The sequence below is a fragment of the Syzygium oleosum genome, unplaced genomic scaffold (genome assembly GCF_021117445.2).
Source record: "Syzygium oleosum isolate NSW1041296 unplaced genomic scaffold, Sole_v2.1 Sole_v2.01, whole genome shotgun sequence".
In the NCBI taxonomy this organism is placed as follows: domain Eukaryota; kingdom Viridiplantae; phylum Streptophyta; class Magnoliopsida; order Myrtales; family Myrtaceae; genus Syzygium; species Syzygium oleosum.
This window is the reverse complement of record NW_026607485.1, coordinates 9,844,088-9,868,691: the sequence shown is the minus strand read 5'-3', so window position 1 is coordinate 9,868,691 and position 24,604 is coordinate 9,844,088. Positions and strand designations below refer to the sequence as shown.

Here is a 24,604-nt window from a genome sequence, read left to right as displayed (position 1 = left end):
GTGTAAACGTACACCCCTCAGAACGGATCCACCTTTCCAACCAATCCTATCTTTCCGTACCTTCGTTCCACTCATACCACATCTATCACACGGTCACACACGGCCACACATACGCATTTCACACACATTTCACAATTGCACATTCTCGTCACACAAACACGCCACCTAATCACTCACTCTTGACACGCGAATTCAATGCACATTCACACCACCACATCGCCACACTTCACGGCCACACAAACACGGCACGCCACCACACCACATTCAGCCCAATGCACAACCCAAATCAGCCCACAGTAATTTCCGAGCCAACCAACAAGCATAATCACATAACCACGTACAAATTTCCATTCAAGGGACATTCCCATTAATTAATTGCACAATTCAGCCGCGATCATTTCGCATCGCCTCAGCCCCATCTGAGCCTACCAAACCACCAATTTTTCACTTCCCAATTCAACCCACAACAATCACACAATCAGCCGCTCAATTCAGCCCCAAACGGCCACAAAATCCCATAAACTGAACCCTAACCGCGTCTAACAATACCTGAGGTCCAAAATGACATTTGGAGAAAACACTTACACTAAAAGGCGAGACAAACAGGGCTAGAACGGCGCGGAACAGCAGCAGTAGCAGCAGCGGCGTGGCTGGCGTACGGACCCCGTTGTACGGACGGCCGTACGAACACTGTACGGACGCCGTACGGAACGGCTACGTGCGGCGATGTACGGCATGGATGGACGTCCCGGCGGCAGCGGCTCGGCTGTTCGAGCTCCGGTGCGGCGACGGTCGGCCTCCAAACGGCGGTATACGGCGTTTCCTTGTGCCGAACGGGGAAAAAGAGAGAGAGAGAGAGAGAGGCGGGATGGGGCGGTGCTGCTCGTGGGTGGTGGCTGGACAAGGCAGCAGCAACAACGGCGGCCGGCGGACAGCGGCGGCGAGCTCCGGCATTCCTTGGCCGAGAGAGAAACCAGCGGAAGGAGGAGGAAAATGTGGAGAGGGGCTGCTGATCTGGGGTGGTCTGGCCGAAAAATGAGGGAGGAGAGAGAGAGAAAGGTTAGCTGGTCAAATATAGGGGGCTAGGGGGTTGACACGTGTCGCGATCCTATGCGATTTCCCATTTTGCCCTTGATCCGACGGCCTAAAATCAACCTAATCCAATAATTGAGGGGCAAAAAGGGTAATTGGGCTAATAATTCAGCTGATCCAACATTTAATATTATTTCCTTAATTTTTCAGAATTTTCGGAATTAAATTTGGCCTAGGGGCAAAACTGTCATTTTTCCGGTCCCGGGTCGAAATTCCAATTTTCACCCGTACCAACCCCAAATGTGTGTGGCCAACATAATATGGTGTCGGAATCGTGAAAATAGCTTATTAAGCCCTCGAAAATCGACTGCAAAGTCCTGGGAATAAAATGATATTATTTTTCACTTCCGAGCCAAAATTCCAATTTTTGACCGTAACCACTCCGAATATGCGTGGCCATCCCAAAATGACACCGGCCTTGAAAAATAACCTCATACGGCCTCAGAATCAACGTCGGGGTCTCGAAGGGCAAAATCGTAATTTTCCCAGTCCCGAACCGAAATCCATTTTTTTGCAGAAATGGGTGGCCCCAAGGTTGGCCAAGCCAAAAACGTCATCGGCCGTCCAAAATTGTCACTTTCCAAATTCTTGATTCTCGGGCCCGAATTCCAAGAAATGACTAAAATCGAACAATCGCGACTTTAGCTTATCTCTGACTAACGGGTGGCTCATTGGGATTACGCGCTCTTGACTCGTGACCGACACTAAGTCAAATCACGTTTAAGTTTGCTCGAACCAAGGCAACCTCGATTGTCATATAATTACGAGGTTCTGTCATTAGTGCCCTTTGGACACGATCAATCAAATAGATCGGTCTCTGTTGGCCCAAAACATTCCCTCGACAATCCTTATGGTCGAAGGCCGAACCAAGGTCGAGTTCTTTAGTCGTGCGAACTCAATCCCGTAATAGCCTTATCCCTAAGGTTAGCATCCCGTGAATGCGCATTTCCGGGTGAGATCTCACTATAAGTGTGTTGATCAAAATATTCATTTCATGAATCCCGGGAAAATGATCGAAAATTCAGACTGTTACAATTCTTCCCCCCTAATAAAAATTTCGTCCTCAAAATTTGCAACCATACTCAGCCATCCAAACAGATAGGGGAAATGACGTCTCATTAACTTTACTCCCGTAATATTCCCACACAACTTAGACCAACGGGACCGTTTTAATCCTTAAAACTTGTTCCTCCCCATTTGCCCCTAAAATCTAATATACATGCTCCCAACATATCCTCTACAGTTCGTATAGTCATTCCAAACTGGCCATCCAATAAAATCTCTTACTTAAATCTTGTCGACAGTGCAACTATCGAGGTTCCTTCTCGACTTCTTACAACCTCAAATCTAAGGTGTCCAGCCAGACTAAACTGAATCGCCCTACTGCTGCAATCCTTTACAGCAATTTGTCCGACTAACCAATCCAAGCCTACAATCATCTCAAAATCACACATCATCAACACAGCCTATCCTGTTTTCTACACCATCAAACATCATTTCACAGTCTGAACATCCCAACAACATGCACATTTTATTCATCAATGGCATAATCACACACGCTGATACTTCTGAAAACCATTTCAATCCAGCCATATAACCAATCAAGCAGACATAAACGAACGCGACGCCCCCGAATCTATAAAACAAATGCCACATGATTATACAGAGAAACCATACCTGGGATTACGCCGGGCACATTTTCAACTCCCTTTTACGTTAGGGCATACACACGTCCTTGTGCTGGCAGCCTATTCGAACTAGCCGGCGAAGCTGCACCAGTCGGATTCCCAATCCGAGATGTCTGTGATGACGGGGGTGGTCGAACCTGAAGATTCGGATAATTCCTTATGTGATGTCCCATTCCACCACACCCAAAGCATGCCCCAGTTACACTTGGGCAGGGACCATTCCCATGGTATCTCCCACATCGTCTACGGACGGAATTAGACGGATATGCCGACTTCCCAATATTCCTTCTTGCCAGAGGGACAAAACGTCGATTTTCCATCATCGGCCTTTTTCCCTGTTGACGATCATCCCCGGCTAAGATATGTTGTGATCCAGACGCGGCGGCTCTTTCCGTCATATCCTGTTACATAATCTGAGCCCGCCTATATATTACTCCATAATCTTTGATGTCACGCGACAATATCTGACTTCGAAGATCCGGCTTCAACCCGTCCCGGAATCTTCGAGCCCTATCCCGAGGATTTTCTACCATTGTCGGGGCAAACTTTGCCAATTTCGCAAACTCCGCTTCATATTGATCAACCGTCATTTGTCCTTGGCGCAATCGCATAAATTCCATCAATTTCTTTTCCTGGGCATTCTCCGAAAAATACTTCTCATAAAAATTCCCGACAAAGACTGCCCAATTCGGTGCCGTTCCTTTAGGAAATACTCTACCTTCAGTGGCCTTCCACCAATCATGAGCATTTTCCTGCAACTGATATACCGCCAACGTTACTTTCTCCTCATCGGTGCACCCCAAAACTTTAAAAGTTTTCTGCAATGATTCTACCCATCTTGGGGCAGTCTCGGGGTCACCAAGACCATGAAACTGAGGCGGCTTCAACTTAATGAATTGCTCCACTAATTGGGGCATCTGTCTAACCCCTGCTGGTGGAACCTGCCCTTGCTGGGCTTGATTTCCTCCAACACCAGCATTGTCATGAACTACAGCAGTTGCAGCCTCAGCAGCTTGGGCGGTCGCATTATCTCGCTCTTGAACTTGCCCGTCCAACATATTCCGAATCCTTTCTAATATTCTGAGGACTCCTTCCATACGCGGATCTTCCGCAGGTCTAACATCAGCTCTGGGGTCCCCTGTAGCTCTAACATCGACTCTCGGATTTCCTACCACTCTAGCACCCAAACCAACGTCCTCTATAGCTCTAGCCCGAGCACGACCTCTACCTCGGACTCCTCTTCCTGCACCTCTTCTTGTACCTCTTCCTACTCCTCTTCCTTCGCTGCTCATCGTATCAGCTTCCTACTACTCTCTTGCCTGCTATAAGCCCACACTGGCATTAGAGACCTAAGCCAACTACACTAGCCCAAGCCCTAGGCACAAAACTCGACAACCAGCACTCGACAATCAACAATCCACCATCAAATCAATCACCTAACATCAAGCCAACATCACCAAGCACTCAACAGGGTTCTCGTACTCACCTCAAGTCCTGCCGTACCTTCGTCTCAACCAACATCACAATCACAATAAACCACTCAGCAATCACAAGCGCGTACTCACAGGACATGCATAACCAACATAAACACGCATCTACAAAGGGCTCCCTAACTGGCTACCCTGAAATCGTCGCTCCTTATCACTCCAGGCCTCGACCTTACCGATATCGAGCTAACCTTGCTCTGATACCAATTCAGAACGGGGATGTCACGCCCCGAACCCCCATCAAGCTCGCGACATCTCCTGCTGTAGTCGAATAGTATGCGACGTCCCAGGAACGTCGCCGACCCAACCCAAACATTAGAGCCACATGCCGAAGCGGATATAAAAACCCCGGACAAAAAGATGACGACAACGGGGTAGAACAACAGAACAGACAAACAACAACATCATCATACAACACTAAATATACAAACATCATATTACAGACATAATTACAAACGAACATCCTTCGTCACCATTTTAACAAAACATCAAGGTCTAGTTAACTTAACTTCCCTATGGATCAATCCGATTTACACAACCCCTAAAATACCCTAGGGAACACCTAAGGATCGCCCTTCCGTTCTGCTCCTGATTCTTCGAGCTGGAACCTCCACAATTCCACCGGGCACCCAAAAGCGGTTGCTCGAACTTCCAAAAAGAGGAGGCGAACTTCCCGGGTCTAAGGCTGGGGGTCTGAAAGTTACGGTTATACAACCGTGAGACGAATCTCAATAAGTGTACAACCCTAAACCCCACGTAGGCACTCACGTACCGCCAGACAGAACATGCATCTCACACGTCGATCAATCAATCTAACAATCACACACGACCTTACCTGGAATTCATCATGCACGTCCCTGCACGTTAGTCAACCACACGGCCAGCACACCACATCAATAAATCACAGACACGCACGTGCCTCAATTATAAGGTAAAACCTACTTGGGCACGTCCCATACCATGCCTAGCAGATTTTACTCCATAATCTAACACCACAATACACGATACCAACCACACTCACACACGAACTCATGCCATGCGTCACTTTCTCAAATCTCGCACCTCAAGCCTATTCCAGCTCATTCTCAAATCATCTACCACTACCGCGCCCGCGTAAAACGCATCGGGCCAACGGTCTTCTGACCTCGTCAGGCATCGTCACCCCGTCGGGCCGGGCATCGTCACCTCGTCAGGGACGGCATCGTCCCGCATAAACGTACACGCCTCAGGACGGAATCCTACACACACTTTCCTTCTATTGCGCCCGCGTAAAACGCATCAGGCCAACGGTCTTTTGACCACGTCAAGCATCGACACCTCGTCAGGCCGGGCATCGTCACCTCGTTAGGGACGGCATCGTCCCACGTAAACGTACACGCCTCTTGACGGATCCACTTTTTCAACCAATCCTACCTTTCCATACCTTCGTTCCACTCATACCACATCTATCACACGGTCACACACGACCTCCCTTACACACGGCCACACATACGCATTTCACACACATTTCACAATTGCACATTCTCGTCACACGAACACGCCACCTAATCACTCACTCTTGACACGCGAATTCAATGCACATTCACACCACCACATCGCCACACTTCACGGCCACACAAATACGGCACGCCACCACACCACATTCAGCCCAATGCACAACCCAAATCAGCCCACAGTAATTTCCAAGCCAACCAACAAGCATAATCACATAACCACATACAAATTTCTATTCAAGGCACAATCCTATTAATTAATCGCACAATTCAGCCGCGATCATTTCGCATCACCTCAGTCCCATCCGAGCCTACCAAACCACCAATTTTTCACTTCCCAATTCAGCCCACAACAATCACACAATCAGCCGCTCAATTCAGCCCCAAACGGCCACAAAATCCCCTAAACTGAACCATAACCGCGTCTAACAATACCCGAGGTCCTAAATGACATTTGGGGAAAACACTCACACTAAAAGGCGAGACAAACAGGGCTGGAACGGCGCGGAACAACAGCAGCAGCAGCGTTGCCGACGTACGGACGCCATCGTACGGACACTGTACGAACGCCATACGGACGGCTACGTGCGGCGACATACGGCACAGCTGGACGTCCCGGCGGCAGCGGCTCGGCTGTTCGAGCTCCGGTGCGGCGGCGATCGGCCTCCAAACGGCGGTATACGGCATTTCCTTGCGCCGAATGGGGAAAAAGAGAGAGAGAGAGAGAGAGAGGCGGGATGGGGCGGTGCTGCTGGTGGGTGGTGGCTGGACAAGGCAGCAGCAGCAATGGCGGCCGGCGGACAGCGGCAGCGAGCTCCGGCGTTCCTTGGCCGAGAGAGAAACCGGCGGGAGGAGGAGGAAAACGTGGAGAGGGGCTGCTGGTCTGGGGTGGTCTGGCCGAAAAATGAGGGAGGAGAGAGAGAAAAAGGTCAGCTAGTCAAATATAAGGGGCTAGGGGGTGACACGTGTCGCGATCCTACGCGATTTCCCATTTTGCCCTTGATCCGCTGGCCTAAAATCAACCTAATCCAATAATTGAGGGGCAAAAAGGGTAATTGGGCCAATAATTCAGCTGATCCAACATTTAATATTATTTCCTTAATTTTCCAGAATTTTCGGAATTAAATTTGGCCCAGGGGCAAAACTGTCATTTTTCCCGTCCCGGGTTGAAATTCCAATTTTCGCCCGTACCAACCCCAAATGTGTGTGGCCAACATAATATGGGTCGGAATCGTGAAAATAGCTTCTTAAGCCCTCGAAAATCGACTGCAAAGTCCTGGGAATAAAATAATATTATTTTTCACTTCCGAGCAAAAATTTCAATTTTTGACCGTAACCACTCCCAATATGAGTGGCCACCCCAAAATGACACCGGCCTTGAAAAATAACCTCATACGGCCTCAGAATCAACGTCGAGGTCCCGAGGGGCAAAATCGTAATTTTTCCGGTCCCGAACCGAAATCCATTTTTTTGCAGAAATGGGTGGCCCCAAGGTTGGCCAAGCCAAAAACGTCATCGGCCGTCCAAAATTGTCACTTTCCAAATTCTCGATTCCCAGGCCTGAATTCCAAGAAATGACTAAAATTGAACAATCGCGACTTTAGCTTATCTCTGGCTAACGGGTGGCTCATTGGGATTACGCGCTCTTGACTCGTGACCGACACTAAGTCAAATCACGTTTAAGTTTGCTCGAGCCAAGGCGACCTCGATTGTCATATAATTGCGAGGGCTGTCACTAGTGCCCTTTGGACACGATCAATCAAATAGATCGGTCTCTGTTGGCCCAAAACATTCCCTCAACAATCCTTATGGTCGAAGGCCGAACCAAGGTCGAGTTCTTTGGTCGTGCGAACTCAATCCTGTAATAGCCTTACCCCTAAGGTTAGCATCCCGTGAATGCGCATTTCCGAGTGAGATCTCACTATAAGTGCGTTGACCAAAATATTCATTTCATGAATCCCGGGAAAAGGATCGAAAATTCAGACTGTTACATTTTCCATGAAAATTAGTTGTATAGTTAAACGATTTTTATAGTAACTATTTTCAAGAAAGGATTTGAGTTCTCGAAAATGGATTATTTTATCGCCATGCTTACTAAATGAATTTAATGCTTGAGGATGAAATTATGCTTTGGGATGAGGTTCACAAAATTGATTGACTGTTCGCATGTGTGACCACTTGATTTGTTTTGCGGCATTGTGTGATCACTATTCATGGACGCATGGGCTAATTGGAAAGATAATAATTCGTCGGAATGCTTGTGTGCTCATGTGGTCACACGTCGGAGCCGTCTTGTTGTAGATCGCTTGACGATGCCTGATTTATTGGGGTCTTGTTGTAGATCATTTGACAATACTCGATTTATCGGATGCCTGGAGATTATCTGGATTGCCGATACTCCGGATGCCTTGTCGTGGCCCGAGGCCGGACTCGATACTCCTTATGGGATACCATCTTATTGTAGATCGTTTGATGTTGCCGTATTGGAATGCCGTCTTACTGTAGATCGTTTGATGTAGCCGTGCCCGACGGGATGGGACGGAGCCCAGTTATGCCGGAAGACTGCCATCTTACTGCAAATCGCTTGATGTGTAGTGTCCCCGAGGGGGCGTAATAACTGGAATATGTGTGATGCATAGTGCCTGATTATGTGATAGAAACTGCTAGGCATGGTATGGGACGTGCCCAAGTGGATTATGTCTTATAATCAAGACACGCGCACCTGTGATGCATTGATGCATGGGAAATCTATTTAAATGCTTCGAGTATGTGACATGTTCATTTCATCAACGAGTGTACCAAGGTGAGGTAAGGATGCCTGTGGTTGTTTAATAATGTTGCCGTTGATACTGTATTACCTAGTTAGGGACCCTAGAGGCAAGTTGGCCTCCTAAGCGAGGCTTAGGTCATTAACTTATTGAGATTTTATCTCATTTGTTGTTGTTAAACCTTTTTCAGGACCTTAGCATGTCGTTGATTCCTATACGGTTTGGAGTACAACAGTTTTTGGTTGGTCCTTGAGGGTTAGACCTGGAAACTGATATTGTGGATGGAATAGATTAACCCTAACCTTTGTCTTTTTGCTGGCTTTTTGTGGAAACGCCCGAAGTGGGCTTGTAAATATGTTCCCAGGGATTAATCAAGTGAAAATCAAAATAGGGTTGTTTGACTGTTGTGATTTAATTTTTTCTAACTATTCCTATTTATTGTTGTTGTCCGGGGATTTTTGTGATCGCTTCCGCAAGCGTAATTAAAAGATAAAATGAAGGGTCGGCGATGAGTCTTGGGATGTCGCATCTCAATGACCGAAGAGGGGTGTTGCGCGCTCGCGGGGTTCGGGGCGTGACAACGAGTACCAGTTGTTCCTCTTCTTTCACATACTAAAGCAGCAGATACATGTTCGCCAGATTCTCTTCTACGGATGTCTTCACTTAGAATTAAATTTCGAACACCATCAAATGTCAAACTTGTTGACCTAGAGAAATTACTAATAGTAGTAACAGTAGTATTCCAATTATCGAGCAACGATGATAATAGAATTAAAGCACGTACCTCATCTTTAAAGTCAGTATCAACTGAACTTAATTGACTAACAATCACATTTAATTCATTACTATGATCAGCAACTGATGCACCCTTACTTATCTTCAAATTAAATAGACGTCGCATCAAGTAGACTTTGTTGATCGCAGAGGGCTTCTCGTACATGTCCGACAAGACTTTCATCAAACCCGCAGTGGTTGTCTCTTTCACGATGTTGAACGCGACGTTACGAGCCAACATTAGCCGAATAACACCTAAAGCTCGTCTATCCAGCAATTCCTAATCAGCTTGCTTCATCGTCTCTAGCTTTTCCCTAGACAAGGGCAAGTGCAGTTTCATCTGATATAGATGATCTTCAATCTGCATATTCCAGAAACCAAAATCATTCCCATCAAATCTGTCGATTCTCACTTTTCCTTCTTCTGCCGCCATCGATTTGCTTCAATTAAGTCAAGCCTAGCTTTGATACTAATTGTTGCGGAAGCTAAGCGATTGAACAATAAATTTGACAGAACAAGAAAATAAATCGGACACCAGATTTACGTGGTTCGGTCGTAGTGACCTACGTCCACGGGAAGAGCAACACGGAATTCTACTATAGATTAAGCGATACAACGGAGATTACAACCATACTCGAGTCACTCAAACACTCTCAGTGTTTTTCAAGCCCCAATTATATCCAATAACTCACGCAGTGTTTAGCCCCACAATTCTTCATGAAATAATCTCTCAATCTTACGAAGAAATTGTACACAAATCTTACCACAAAATTTAATCAGCTAAATCACACGTACTTTTTTTTCTTCAATATCACGCACGAAGAAAATGCCAAGATGTAATTCCACGAAGATTCATGTCAACCATTCGATCCGGCGCTTCAGTTCTTCTCTGGACATGGACGACACAAAGACCAGCTCTGCACGCATCAACAATGCCCACGGCACACAAGCACTCACGAAAAGGCGCTTCAAGACTTCATGGATATAACTCGTCAAGAAAGACCCACTGCAAGCATTCGGTTGGAACGACGCTTCTTGTCTTCTCTCTGACATCTATAAAGAAATCTTGAGAAACATTTATATTAAACCCACCACCAGAGGGAAGTGCAAATTTCCATCGTGAAGATTGCCACATCAAATAGGAAACAAAGTCCAAGTAATACACGGTCAACCAAAACCAAATTTTGGACTTTCCTATTTTATCTTTCCCTTTGGCCGACTGCACTAACAGGGACATATAATTTGTGTGCCCTTCTTATTTTATTTTATTTCCTCTTCTCTCACCCAGACTTTCCTTTTCTTGTTTTGTTTGGAATCCTTATCCAGCGAAACTTTTACACCGAAAAGAAAACTTTGCATTACCATGGCTTATATTTGGACATCCACAAATTATAATTCCATCTCAGATCGGATTTCGTTCACGAGCTCAAACTCGAGACATATTTTTAATAGGTTGCATGTTGTAGGCCATGATTGAACCATACAAATCAATTTTCTTATATACAAACATAAAAAAACCTAAACTTTGCCTGTTTTAGCGGTGTCAAATATTTGAATCCTTTTGTAATACCAGGTGCTCTGAAAGATTTAGATTCGCCGTATTGATGTGATATGCCATTATGAATTGAGTATTTCGTTTATTTTACATGGATTCATGTCTGAACTACTTGCTGCGCGAGTAATATAACATTGCTCCTGCCTTTGTATACTTTCCCAGGTCACTTCATATATCTAAAGTGGCTACTGATTAAACAACACAGTCGTCATGCCTTGGGATATGAAACAGAAACATGTAGCATGAAGAAAGAGAAGGATCTCAGTTGTATGGTTTTAGCATCAATTTAGAGGATTATTGAGCAAAAGATGAATTTGGAAAATCAAAAGATAGAACCTGTGACCGAGTTAGGACTTGCTTTGGACTATTCAAGTCAGTGCAATCAGAGAATATCAAATGATGATCCAAGTGCAGGTGCAAATGCAGGATCAAGTGGGTGCATGACATTTGTGGCTGCGAATCCCTTATCTGAGCTGGTTTGTTCTCCGCACGGAGGGTTAAGTTTAAAATGTGCCGACTGCAGCTTCATAGAAAGGAAACCCTCCCCTATATGGGGTGCAGGGTCGAGATTTGCATCAGGTAATGTGTCAACTTATAGAAGGGTAATGTCATTTACAGTTAGACTGACCAATTAAAGTTTGAGTTCCCTTAAGTTGATGCTTCATATCAGGCATTTAGTTGAAACAATCTTTGCTTTCAGAAAATGTTGATCCAATGGTTGATGTGAATGCTGAGGCTGATGCGCCTGTCTCACACAGAAATCTTGAAACCAGAGGCTCAAGATATGGCGAGCCAGAGGATTGTTGTGGCTTCGTTGGGCAAAGGGCTGAAATAACAACGAGCAAGGAAAATGCCTTTTCAAATGTCCCCGGTATGTTATGCCATTGTAACAGTCTGAATTTTCGATCTTTTTCCCAGGATTCATGAAATGAATATTTTGGCCAACGCACTTATAGTGAGATCTCATCCAGAAATGCGCATTCACGGGATGTTAACCTTAGGGGCAAGGCCAGTACGGGATTAAGTTCGCACGACCAAAGAACTCGACCTTGGTTCGGCCTTCGACCATAAGGATTGTCGAGGGAATGTTTTGGGCCAACAGAGACCGATCTATTTGATTGATCATGTCCGAAGGGCACTAGTGACAGACCCTTGCAATTATATGACAATCGAGGTCGCCTTGGTTCGAGCAAACTTAAACGTGATTTGACTTAGTGTCGGTCACGGGTCGAGAGCGCGTAATCCCAATGAGCCACCCGTTAGCAAGAGATAAGCTAAAGTCGCGATTGTTCGATTCTAATCATTTCTAGGAATTCGGGCCCGGTAATCGAGAATTTTGAAAGTGACAATTTTGGACGGCCGATGATGTTTTTGGTTTGGCCAACCTTGGGGCCAACCATTTCTACAAAAAAATGGATTTCGGTTCGGGGCCGGAAAAATTACGATTTTGCCCCTTGGGACCCCGACGTTGATTCTGAGGCCGTATGAGGTTATTTTTTTAGGCCAATGTCATTTTGGGGTGGCCACGCATATTTGGAGTTTTTACGGTCAAAAAATGGAATTTTGGCTCGGAAGTGAAAAATAATGTTGTTTTATTCCTAGGACTTTGCAATCGATTTTCGAGGGCTTAAGAAGCTATTTTCGCGATTCCGACGCCATATTATGTTGGTCACACTCATTTGGGATTGGTATAGCCAAAAATTGGAATTTCGCCCCGGGACCGGAAAAATGACCATTTTGCCCCTGGGCCGTTTTCAGTTCCGAATTTTGGGAAAATATTTGGGATAATTACTAAGGGTTTTCAGCTGCATTATTGGACCTTGGACGCTTTTGCCCCTCAATTATTTGACTGGAACGAGCGAGGACCGTTAGATTAGGGGCATTTTGGTCAAAACCGTTGGATCGGCGACACGTGGCGCGATGGGGCTGCTTTATTTGACCACCCTTGGACCAGACTCTCTCTCCTCTCCCCTTCATTCCATTCGGCCAGCAGCCCCCAACTGAGCAGCCCCTCCTCCGCCATTTTCTCTCTTGGCCATTCTCGCCGGAGCTCGCCACCGCCGTGCCGCCGCTGTCCACCGACCGCCGTCGCTGCTGATGCCTCGTCCAGCCACCACCCACCAGCAGCACCGCCCCATCCCGCCTCTCTCTCTCTCTCTCTTTTTCCCCATTCGGTGCAAGGAAACGCCGTGTACCGCCGTTTGGAGGCCGACCGCCGCCGCGCCGGAGCTTGATTATCCGAGCTGCTACCGCCGGGACGCCTCAGCCAACCGTACGTCGCCGTATGTCATCGCCCGTACGGCGTCCGTACACATCGTCCGTACACCGTCGTGAGTTGTCGCCGGCGACGCCGTTGCTGCTGCTGCTGCTGTTCCGGTCATCCCAGCCCCCTGTCCAGCCGAGTGTCCTGTTTTTATTAGGTAAGTGTTTTCCCCAAATGTCGCCTAGGACCTCGGGTATCGTTAGGGTCGTTTAAGACTCGATTTAGGTGATTATTGTGACTGTTTGGGGACTGAATTAGGGGCTGGATATTTGGGTCGTTATGGATTGATTTGGCGATGAGAGTTCGAGGTTTAGGAGGATCGGATAGGAATGTGATGTTGTGGATTGATCGGGGATTAAATGTGTGATTGTTTGGAATTATTGTGGCTTAATTGGGCTGAACTGAATGATTGTGCGACTGGTGGCGATTGGCTGATTTTTCGAGTGATATTGGACTGAATGTGGCGTGGTAGTGTGACCGTGTGCATCATGTGTGTAGCCGCTAGTGTGGTGGTGTGATTGCGTAACGAGTTCGTGTGCCGAGTGTAGGTGATCGTGTGGTGTTCGTGTGACGAGAACGTGTGTTTGTGAAGTGTACGTGAGATGTGAATTGGTGCGTGGCTATGTATGTATGTGAGGTGCGTATGTTTGGCCGTGCGATTGTTGACTGTGTGTAAGTGTGGTTTGAGTGGAACGAGGATATGGAAAGGTAGGATTGGTTGGAAAGGATCCGTCCTGAGACGTGTTCGTTTACGCGGGACGATGCCGCCCCTGACGAAGTGACGATGCCCGGCCCGATGGGGTGACGATGCTTGACGTGGTCAGAAGACCGTTGGCCTGATGCGTTTTACGCGGGCACGGTAGAAGGAAAGTGTGTGTAGGATTCCGTTCTGAGGCGTGTTCGTTTACGCGGGACGATGCTGTCCCTGACGAGGTGACGATGCCCAGCCTGACGGGATGATTATGCCTAACGAGGTCAGAAGACCGTTGGCTTGATGCGTTTTACGCGGGCGAGGTAGTGGTGGAAGAGTTGAGAATGAGCGGAAATTGGCTTGAGGTGCGAGGTTTGAGAAAGTGACGCATGGTGTGAGTTAGTGTGCGAGTGTGTTTGTATCGCGTGATGTGATGCTTAATTATGGGGTAGAAACTGCTAGGCACGGTAAGGGATGTGCCCAAGTGGTTTCTATCTTATAATTGAGGCACGCGCGTGTCTGTGATTCATTGCTACGAGGTGCTGGCTGTATTGTTGTCTAATGTGCAGGAATTTGCATGATGGGTTCTAGGTAGGTTCGTGTGTGATTGTTAGATTGATTGATCGTTGTGTGAGATGCGTGTTCTGTCTGGCGGTACGTGAGTGCCTACGTGGGATTTGGGGTTGTACACTTATTGAGATTCGTCTCACGGTTGTATAACTGCCACTTTCAGACCCCCAGCCTTAGACCCGGGAAGTTCGCCTCCTCTTTTTGGAAGTTCGAGGAACCGCCTTTGGTGCCCAGTGGATTTGCAAGCGATGCCCAAGAGATTTCCGAAGGATCGAGCTAGATGAATTAGGAGCAGAATGGAGAAGGGTGATCCTTAGGTTTTCCCTAGGATTTTAGGGGTTGTGTAAATCGGGTTGACCCATAGGGATGTTAAGTTAACCAGACCTTGATCTTTTGTTAAAACGGTGACGGAGGATCTTCGTTTGTAATTATGTCTATAATATGATGTTTGTATATTTGATGTTGTATGAAGATGTTGTTGTTTGTTTGTTCTGTTGTTCTACCCTGTTGCCGTCATCTTTTTGTCCGGGGTTTTTATATCCGCTTCCGCATGTGGCTCTGATGTTTAGGTTGGGTCGACGACGTTCCTGGGACGTCACATCATTTCGACCGGAGCAGGGGATGTTGCGAGCTCAATGGGGGTTCGGGGCGTGACAGCCATAGTCAACTAAGGACCTCACATGCTGATTTTCTATGTAATTTAAGCAAGTTATGAGATTTTGAATTAGTTCATTACCAAAATTTTTCTCTTTTGTGTGTTTCTTTCGCTTTATGAAACAATAATGACATTATTCTCTAACACAAGCAACTGTGGGATAGGTACTTTACCTTTTGGATCAGTGAAAATCTTTCTTCCAACAGAAGCTTGCGTTTGGTTTTTCAAATTTCACATCTCATGCCTACTGAATCTACCTTGGCAGGTCAGGTTAGTGGTAAAAATGGAAATCCTCCAGATAATGAAGTTTCTCCTGGAGATCCTGCCTTTGGAGGGCAAGATGTCGCTATGAACTATGAGCAATTGGCAATGGGAGTTACAATGGTGTCAGAAGTTCTCCCACTGAATGAACAGAGAGCTTCTGCTACTCCAGCTTTCTCTCCAGGCGGAGAGGATGACAAACTAGCTTCACTTTTAAGAGAGGAAAGCAAGAAAACCAGTAACCCAAGTCTTCCATTATTGGAGAAACTAGAATCAACAGCTGAGAATGACATAAGAACTCTTAATAGTGAGAACATCTGCCATGCAGCAGTTGATGCTGTAGCCTCAGAATCTTCCTCAGAAGTCAAAAGCATCTCTATGCATGATGCTGATATCCAACACGAAGGCAAACTTGTTTCTAGTAACAGAAGAATCTGCGGAAGTCATAAGAAAGCTAAAGAAAAGGCATTATCTGATGGAGATGCTAGTGGACGATTACTAAAAGAGGATGACAACAGCCATGAGAGTGTTGAAAGCTGTAACAGTGCAGGCTTATTTTCAGTTGGAAGAAAGAGAGGGAGTGTTGAAGCGCATCTGATTGGTGGAAATAAGCGAGCTAGGTATGTTCAAAACCAAAGTGCGTCAAGCTCTTTTGCTGGACAAGACAGCTCCTTCATGAATTGGATATCAAACGTGCTGAAGGGCCTGTCAAAAACAAATCAAGATGTGGCAGGCTCTCTCTCACCTGCTCTCACTGGTCCTAGTTCTGGAAATGAGCATCTGGATGGTTCATTTGTAGCTGGCGGCCAAAACCTGGATGCTAATAGTGGGAATATGGGTTTTAAGTCCATTTTTCAATCAATCTACTGTCCGAATAAAACTGCTCAAGAATCGAGAACACTTCTGCTTCCTAGTCAAGCGGGAGAAGGATCTACAAAAATTGAGCCGGCTAACAGGATATGTGCTAAAGATGTGCATCCATTAGCATGTCTAGCAGAGAACAACAACCCAAGCAAGAAGCTGCTGCTGCAATGCAGGATGATGGATGAATCTACTCCTGAAATTGGAGCAGGTGGTCCAAATATTACTCGGGTTTTAGATGCAAGATTTGCTGTCTCTCAGGAGAATTGTGAAAATCACTCCACAAAGAATAAGAATCTCGACAACTTGGATAACGGAAGTTATAAGAACTCAAAAAATTCATCCAACTCTTCTTTGGGGGAAATAAACTCAATAAAAGCAGGTAAGGATCATTCTTCTTCTTCAGTAGAGAAGATTAGTAATCTTGGCAGCAGAAATGATCCTCTAGGAAGCTTGTGGATAACTCGTTTTTCATCAAGGACCTCTTGCTCTATACAAAAGCAGGATCTCTGTGTCCAGAGTATGGGTGGAACAACCGAGGATTCGGGGAATCTCATAAGAATTACAGCTTAGTCTAAGCAATCTTTTGGTTGTCACCAAGCTCCAGCAAATCTAGAGGTCAAGGATTGTAACACTGAAGAGCCATCTAATGGTGTTGGAAAAGAACCACAAGATTGTGCTGCTGGTAGTGAAGCTTCCTTTTGGTTTCAGAAAGCTCCAGAATAGTCATGATCACCATATGATACACAAAGTGAACTGTATTTCATCTACTCAGAGACTCAAAAGTTCCGAGGAAATGGCTTCATTGTTTGCTCGAAGATTAGATGCCCTTAAGCACATTATCCCAACAAATCCACTAGATTTGGGTGCTGGGTGTAGTTCAACTTGTCTCTTTTGTGGAATAAAAGGTCATGGTCTCCGAAATTGCTCAGAGATAGCAGAAGCTCAGCTGGAAGGCCTCCTAAGGACTGCCAAATCATATCAAGTAGTGGAGGAAATGCCTCCTCTATGCATTAGATGTTATCAGCTCAATCATTGGGCTGTTACATGTCCAAATGTTGTATCAAAATCGATGCCGCCGGAGGATTGTATCTATGTTGTTAATCACCGCTGTTCTGATATAGCACAGCTTCAGAATAAACAAATGTACCAAAAGAGTAACCTTATAGATAGTTCTAATGGAAACTTGAAATTGAAGGAACTATCAACCTCTGGCAAAGATATTCCCATCCCAAGCTGGATTAGGAAATGCAGTGCTTTGAGCCCTTTTCAACATCAGCTGAAAGAGAATGTGATGACATCAACAGGAAATTTCGGTGAATGGCTTGTATCAGATGTGCCTAAAGCAATCTTTGACTCAATAAAGATGCTTCAACTGTCTCGGACCAGCATCCTCAAGTAAGTAAAACTTTTTACTTCATAATCTCTTTGAATGATACTGTTGGCAAAATATTAGTTTGTCTTCAATCATCAGGCATATTGATTTCTGTTGGCTACGGTTTCTTGGTTTTGGTGAAACCTCTTTTGCAGGTAAATCACATTTTCTAAGACACCCAGAATGTCCGTGTAACATCCTGAATTTTGTCCCATTACCGGGACCAATGAAGTGTATGTTAATGCTCGTTTGATTTTAGTAAGTCGCGCTCTAAACACAATTTTGGACTTCGGGTATTGACGGACGATTTTGGGCGAAATCTGTATAAAGTTAGGTGCGGAATTGCATGATTTGGTAGTGGAAATTTTATGGCGGGCCTTGGGATTTAATTCGGGCATTAATTATTGGAAATTAGAAAATAACAGTGGCTGTGATCTATTGTTCATGGGGCCGTGATGGGCCGATCGGGACGCAAGTTGGGTTTTTAGAACCGGTATTTTATGGCGAGAAAGTTCCGTGAAGGATCGGAATTAATCAGACGCCGTTTGGTGGGGGAAAAATGAGAATTTACGGTTTTGCCCCTCCAAACTTTTGGACTGATTTTCGAGGGCTTAAAGGATGATTTTTAAGGATCCGACACCGTATTATGCTGGCCATGCATATATAGGACCGGTATGGACAAAAATTGGAATTTCGGTTCGGGATCGAAAAATTACGAAAATGCCCCTAGGCCATTTTTGGACAATTCCGAATTTGGTTAATTTTTGGGGTTTAACCAAGGTGAGTTTGACTTAATCCAGGTCTGGTCAGCCTTGGGTTAGTGACAAAGGACCATTTTACCCCTAAATTATTGGATGAAAAGGAAAGATAGCCATTGAATCAAGGGCAAAATTGTCCAATTGGCCTAGATTGAGACACATAGATTCCACTCACACCAAGCTTGACCACATTTGACCAGACCCTCTCTCTTTCCTGATGATCATTCGGCCATTTCCCCCAAAATTTTCTCCCTTTTCCCCGTTTCATTTTCTGCCGTGTACGTTCTGCTCTTCCTGGCACTGTTCACGCCGGAACAGTGTCACCGCCGGAGCTGTTGGCCGCCTACCACCACACGCCACCACCTGTCATCATCTCAGCCCCCCTCGACCTTTCTTTCTCCCCTAAATCGCCACTCACAGCAACTGTCCAGGCGGAACAGTGAGGGCCACCGTCGGCTTTCATCACCGCCGGACGCCGGGAGGCCTCGCCGGACGCCGCCGTGCCCTACCCCGAGCACCACCACCCCCAGCCATCATTCTCTCACCTGAATCGCCACCCTCAGCCCGGTTCCAGCCCCAAACAGAAGAAGACCAGCCGCAAATCGTCGTTCCCGTCGTCGCCGTGACCGCCGGCTTGCACCCGGAACGCCGCCGTCGATCCTTACCGCGTGTCGGTGATCGACCGCCCGTTCTCGTCGTCCCGAATCATCAATAGGCGAGTACAAAACCCCTAAACCCTTAATTAGTCTAATTGTGTTTCTTAGGGGGTAATTAGGGGTTAATTAAGCTTATTTAGGGCCTAATTGTGTTTATTTGAGTGTGGGATGATTAGGATAGGTCATTAAGGCTTAATGAGGTTGGTTAAGTGTGGTTTAATGGCCAAATGATGCTCTGTTCTGGTACTGTTCATTGAGTACCGAAAATGTGCATATTTGTCTAAGTATGGCACTAATTAAGTTCAAGTGCTAATGACTTGGAATTGGACATTTTGGGGATTAATTAGGCTTATTTGAAGCTTAATTAAGTGTACTTGGTTGTTGGGTAATTAGGGTTTGAGACTAGAGCCTAATGAGGGTGTTTAATTGTGGTTTAGTGGACAAAATGTGTCCTGCCCTGGTACTGTTCATTCAGTACCGAATTTGTGCAATTTGTCTAGGTTGAGTACTTAGTTGATTCATTGATTAATGGCAAGAATTTAGGCATTCTTGGGGGTTGGTTGGGACTTAAATAAACCCTATTGGATGACCCCACGATGGTGAGATCGACTATCGGAATTGATTTGCTCAAGGCGGGCCAGGCGCATGAAATTGAATTGTAACAAATGCGCGGAATAAATGTTAAAATGGTTGGATTACATTGGGAATAATTTGATTGTGCCGAGAGTATGTTAGATACATTGACTTGGGGAATAATTGTATTCGGCATGTCGCCTTGGGTATCGACACAAATTCCTGAACATATATTTTGCATATCAAGTTGTGATTGGTTGAAATTGAGTGAAACGATGTACATGCTTGAGTTATATTCAATTGTTGGCCTTCGGGTCGGGCCTACGGGTCGCTTTATTTAATTGTGGCCTTCGGGTCGGGCCTACGGGTCGCTTTATTCAACTGTGGCCTTCGGGTCGGGCCTACGGGTCGTTATATCCAATTGTGGCCTTCGGGTCGGGCCTACGCGTCGCTTTATTCAACTGTGGACCTTCAAGTCGGGCCTACGGGTCGTTATATCCAATTGTGGCCTTCGAGTCGGGCCTATGGGTCGCTTTATTCAACTGTGGCCTTCGAGTCAGGCCTACGGGTCGTTATATCCAATTGTGGCCTTCGGGTCGGGCCTACGGGTCGCTTTATTCAACTGTGGCATTCGGGTCGGGCCTACGGGTCGTTATATCCAATTGTGGCCTTCGGGTCGGGCCTACGGGTCGCTTTATTCAACTGTGGCCTTCGGGTCGGGCCTACGGGTCGTTATATCCAATTGTGGCCTTCGGGTCGGGCCTACGGGTCGCTTTATTCAACTGTGGACTTTCGGGTCGGGCCTACGAGTCGTTATATTCAAACTGTTGGCCTTCGGGTCGGGCCTACGGGTCGCTTTATTCAACTGTGGACCTTCGGGTCGGGCCTATGGGTCGTTATATTCAAACTGTTGGCCTTCAGGTCAGGCCTACGGGTCGCTTTATTTAATTGTGGCCTTCGGGTCAGGCCTACGGGTCGCTTTATTCAACTGTGGACCTTCGGGTCGGGCCTACGGGTCGTTATATTCAACTGTTGGCCTCCGGGTCGTGGCCTTCGGGTCGTAATATTTGTGAGCCTTCAGGTCGGAATCATTGCACGTAAGTATCATTGTTGTTAAACACCTAATCTGTAGGTCTTCGAGATATTGTATTGGGCTGTGAGCCCAGGATAATTATAGTGTTTTACTGGTTCATTAATTGGCATGTTTAAATTACCTGTCTGGAGGGGCACTTTAGCCTAGTTTAATTAGGATTAGTGGTTTATACTTGCTGAGATTTCTCACGGTTGTGGTAAAACCGACATTTCAGATCTCCGGCCATGAATTTTGAGGTCGAGGAGCAGGACCCCTAGCCCGAGACAGAGTCTGAGGCTATGAGTTCAGAGGAGGAGCCAGAGCAGTCCGAGAGTTTTTTCCGAGACATTTGGATCTGACCCCGACTGGATACCCTAGGGCAGACCTCAGTTTTAGGAGCGAGGGCCGATACTTTTTGACTGTAGCCCTCCTGTTGTTAGTCCGATCCCCTAGGCCACCGATCCCTTTTTGTTTTAGTGATCTTTTTGTTGTATCTCCTGTTTAAAAACGGATATTGTATATAAGTCTTATAATGAATGTATATATTGTTTTAATAGTTCGTAATTTGTTATCTCTTGCTATTCATGATTGCTTTTAAATTGTCTGGGTGTATATATATCTATTATATATACGTCGTTTCCGCATGTTGCGTGTTTTCTCTGATTTGGGTTTTCGGGTCGGTGACGTAACCAGGGAGCGTCGCACCACATTTCGACCTATACGCAGATGTTCATGCTTCGTAGGGTACGGGGCGTGACAGTCCGTCAGAGTTAAGAGTTAAATCAAAACTATGGTTTTGTGAAAACTACATGATAGATAGATCAAGTATTCCGTATGCCATGTCAAAATTTATGTAAACATAAGGGGGCACCGCAAAAAAAACGATCTCTTTGGTGTGAAATTTGCCAACGAAACAACCGACTGCATGGGTGGTTTGCCAGTTCATGTTTTGTTTTTATCGTCAAATATTGGTGAAACTTGAACAGAATTGCAATCAACCTAATTGCTATTATCATTCCTTGTAATTTGCAGCATATAATGTTGCGGTTATAGTAGAGAGAAACATGTATGTGCTTAGTGTCTGACATCATTCCTTCTATTTGGGATGTCTATTTTAATTCTCTGAAGTGGAACGATGAAGATGACCGTAGTCACAGCTTCAAGATGAAGACTGAGCTTTTCTGGGGTTGGGGGGAGAGAGAGAGAGAGGCAACACAAGGAAAATGAAAGAATAGGACAAATTTTCTTAATTAGAGAATGGATCAAGGGTTATTTGTGGGAGTTTTTTAAGTGCTTTTAAAGGGTACTTTTTGTGGCATTCTGTGTGGACTGTTATTCACAACAGTCGGATATTCATCGAGACTTTGTTGGTCTTAGATGAATCTCTTTCTCTGTCCTTTAAATTTTAGGTGGATGAGTGCCCGGACATCCCCGGTGCACCTTGATGGATTCTTCCTGCGCTTGCGTCTTGGAAAGTGGGAAGGACTTGGAGGAACTGGTTATTATGTAGCTTGCATAACTGGTACAACTCAAAATCACTCTTTTCATCTGTTATATTTTGTATATGCTGTCTAAGTTATGTTCTGAATGCACATGTTCCCCATCCGGATGCTGTCGTCTGTTGTGAATTCATCTGCTGTCTCCATCCTGAGATTGTGATATGTGTCCACTCAATTCTAGACCTCGCCACATCCAATCTATAGCCTACAAAATCCTAGTTCTCTCTTCCCTCTTTCTCCTCCTTTACCCCCTCAACTGCTTCCATGCCCAACCGCCACACTGCTGCCTGCCGTCACCACTGCTGAAGTTGCCAATGCCACACTCAGAACTGGCTACTGCCACATCTCGGGACACATCGCCGCCATCCAACTGCTGTCACTGCTCCGTCTTTTTCCCCATTCACCCCCTCATTTGTTCTTGCCTTCATCTGTCTTTCATTTTTTGATTTTCACGCTTACAAACGTCGCTCGACCTCACTGTCAAAGCCTGCAGCCATGGTCAAGTTGCCGCTGCCGCAAGATCTAGAGGTGTGCCTCCAGATCTGGAGGCTCGGCATCCAGGGGGCGTAGCTCACACCTAGCTCAAACAGAAAAAACAGAGGCAACTTAGCTCGATGCCTGTGTCCATGGCCAAGGCTTAGCTCGAGGCTTAGGCTCTGTCCATTAAGAAACAGGGATGGGGACATATAGAGGGACATGGGCTGCAGGGACAAAGACCAATTGAGAGAACTTGTCCTAAGGAGCGCAGCAACAGCAGGGCGGCGGATGTCAATGGTGTGGTTGGGGGCTGCAGTGGCTCAGGCAGTGGAGAAGTATGGGGGGCTCTATATCTGTACAGAAGGTGGAAGAGAGAGAGAGAGAGAGAGAGAGAGAGAGAGAGAGAGAGATTTTAATGTTTTGATCTACTATGGGTGAGATTAAGGTGTGGCGGAGTGGCGCCACATGTTTTTTTTGTGCTTGGAGACAGCAGATGGGACTATAGTAGGAGACAGCATGCATCCAATGCATCAATACCCAAATCTGGGATCCTTACTGGAGGTTTGTGGCATGTGGAACTTATTGTGCAGGAATGCAAATAGATAAGTCATCCGGAAGAAATCGTATTGCTGTGAACATTGGTGGAGTCAAATGTCTCGTTGAAAGTCAATACGTCTTCAGCCATGATTTTCTTGAGGTAATAACTTAACTCATTCATCCTTCACGAATTTCCCTGGGTGCTTTCTTTTTTTCCTCTTTTTCTTTTCATTTTTCGTAAATTGTCAGAGGAACTTCCTCAGGAATTTTATGAGTTTTGAAGGCATCCATCATGACAATGTTGAATCCACTCTAGAATTTAGCTATGCTTTTGTCGTTTCCCGTCTTGTTTCATCCATTCTATTGCAGGCATAGTATTAACCGACAATTGATTTTCCAATTGCACTTAGCGTGGTGAATAGTCGTGCTACGTGGGTTTCTATAACACAAATGTATCTTGTTATAGAATGGTTATTTTGATGATTTATAAACGAGCGAGACTGACATTTACCAAGATTAATTTAATTTGTTGAAGGTCAACCATGAAGGTGATTTTTTTTAATCATGGCAACAGGGGGTATAGAACGAGAAATGATTGCACGTGATGAATCTTGAGCTTTATAGAATGAGAAATGTTTGTGCGTGATATTGGTGAATTTCATAAAGTCTCAACTTCTTCGAGGAAAAGGTCGGTTAACATAAAGAACATAAATGGACGGAACAGGCAACATCATCATTTGATCAGAACATCATATTTAAGGAGATGAGTCTGTGAACCTTCAGAATTTTCATTTTATGGAAGTGGCTCATATCAACAGAGTATAGAAGCCTATGAAAGGCATGGATGAATTGTCATACTTATCGACTGATGAATCTAATTATATCAAGGCTCCATGCTTAGTATTTCGCTATTGGTTTTGCCGGTGGTCTTGCGGGTCGTTTAATAGCTAAATCATCGACTATGTCCAACAGCTAAATGATGGTTTCGCATGCTAAGCTTTTTCTACTAGCTGACTATCTCTAAGAAGTTACAAGGCTGGTAGGGATTGAAGTTTGTGATGATCTCGTCTACCGTTGTTTAGCCGATTGGATTGCAAATGAGATGCTTGACAGGAGAAAGAGCTGGGAAGAAAGAGGATTATTGTTTGACAGGACACTCTTCTTTTTCCTCTTTTTTCTAATCCCTTTCCTTTGCCTATTACTATTCATAGGATGAGTTAATGGCCTGGTTGTGTATGACCTCCCGAGCCGGCGGCAAGATTCCGACTGAGGAAAATCTGAGGATGAAAGTGGAGGCAAAGAAGAGGCTAGGGTTTTGAAGCGCTCGTGCCATCTCAGGAGCCATCTGAGTTTTTGCCAAATGAGATTTGAAGACGGGACGAAATCAAAATCCGACTTGTATGTAGAATTTTGACGTTTGCTTAGTTGCTCAAAGAATTTTCTGCATTCATCCGAATAAAGAATTTTTTTTCATATTGTTATTGGAGTCTCACAATCTT

General features: G+C 45.5%; 2 protein-coding genes across 2 annotated transcripts; both read left to right on the top strand.

Moving 5' to 3' along the window:
* Positions 1 to 10,841: 10,841 nt before the first annotated feature.
* On the top strand, positions 10,842 to 16,731 carry LOC115677734 (uncharacterized). The gene is made up of 3 exons (XM_056319807.1): positions 10,842 to 11,436; positions 11,558 to 11,728; positions 15,302 to 16,731. The coding sequence occupies exons 1-3, from the start codon at positions 11,166 to 11,168 to the stop codon at positions 16,729 to 16,731; spliced, it is 1,872 nt and encodes a 623-aa protein (XP_056175782.1). The 5' UTR covers positions 10,842 to 11,165.
* Positions 16,732 to 16,807: 76 nt separating this feature from the next.
* LOC130140443 (uncharacterized) lies at positions 16,808 to 24,604 on the top strand. The gene is made up of 4 exons (XM_056319811.1): positions 16,808 to 17,556; positions 22,002 to 22,114; positions 23,159 to 23,265; positions 24,317 to 24,604. Exons 1-4 carry the CDS (start codon positions 16,808 to 16,810, stop codon positions 24,422 to 24,424), a joined length of 1,077 nt encoding a protein of 358 aa, XP_056175786.1. The 3' UTR covers positions 24,425 to 24,604.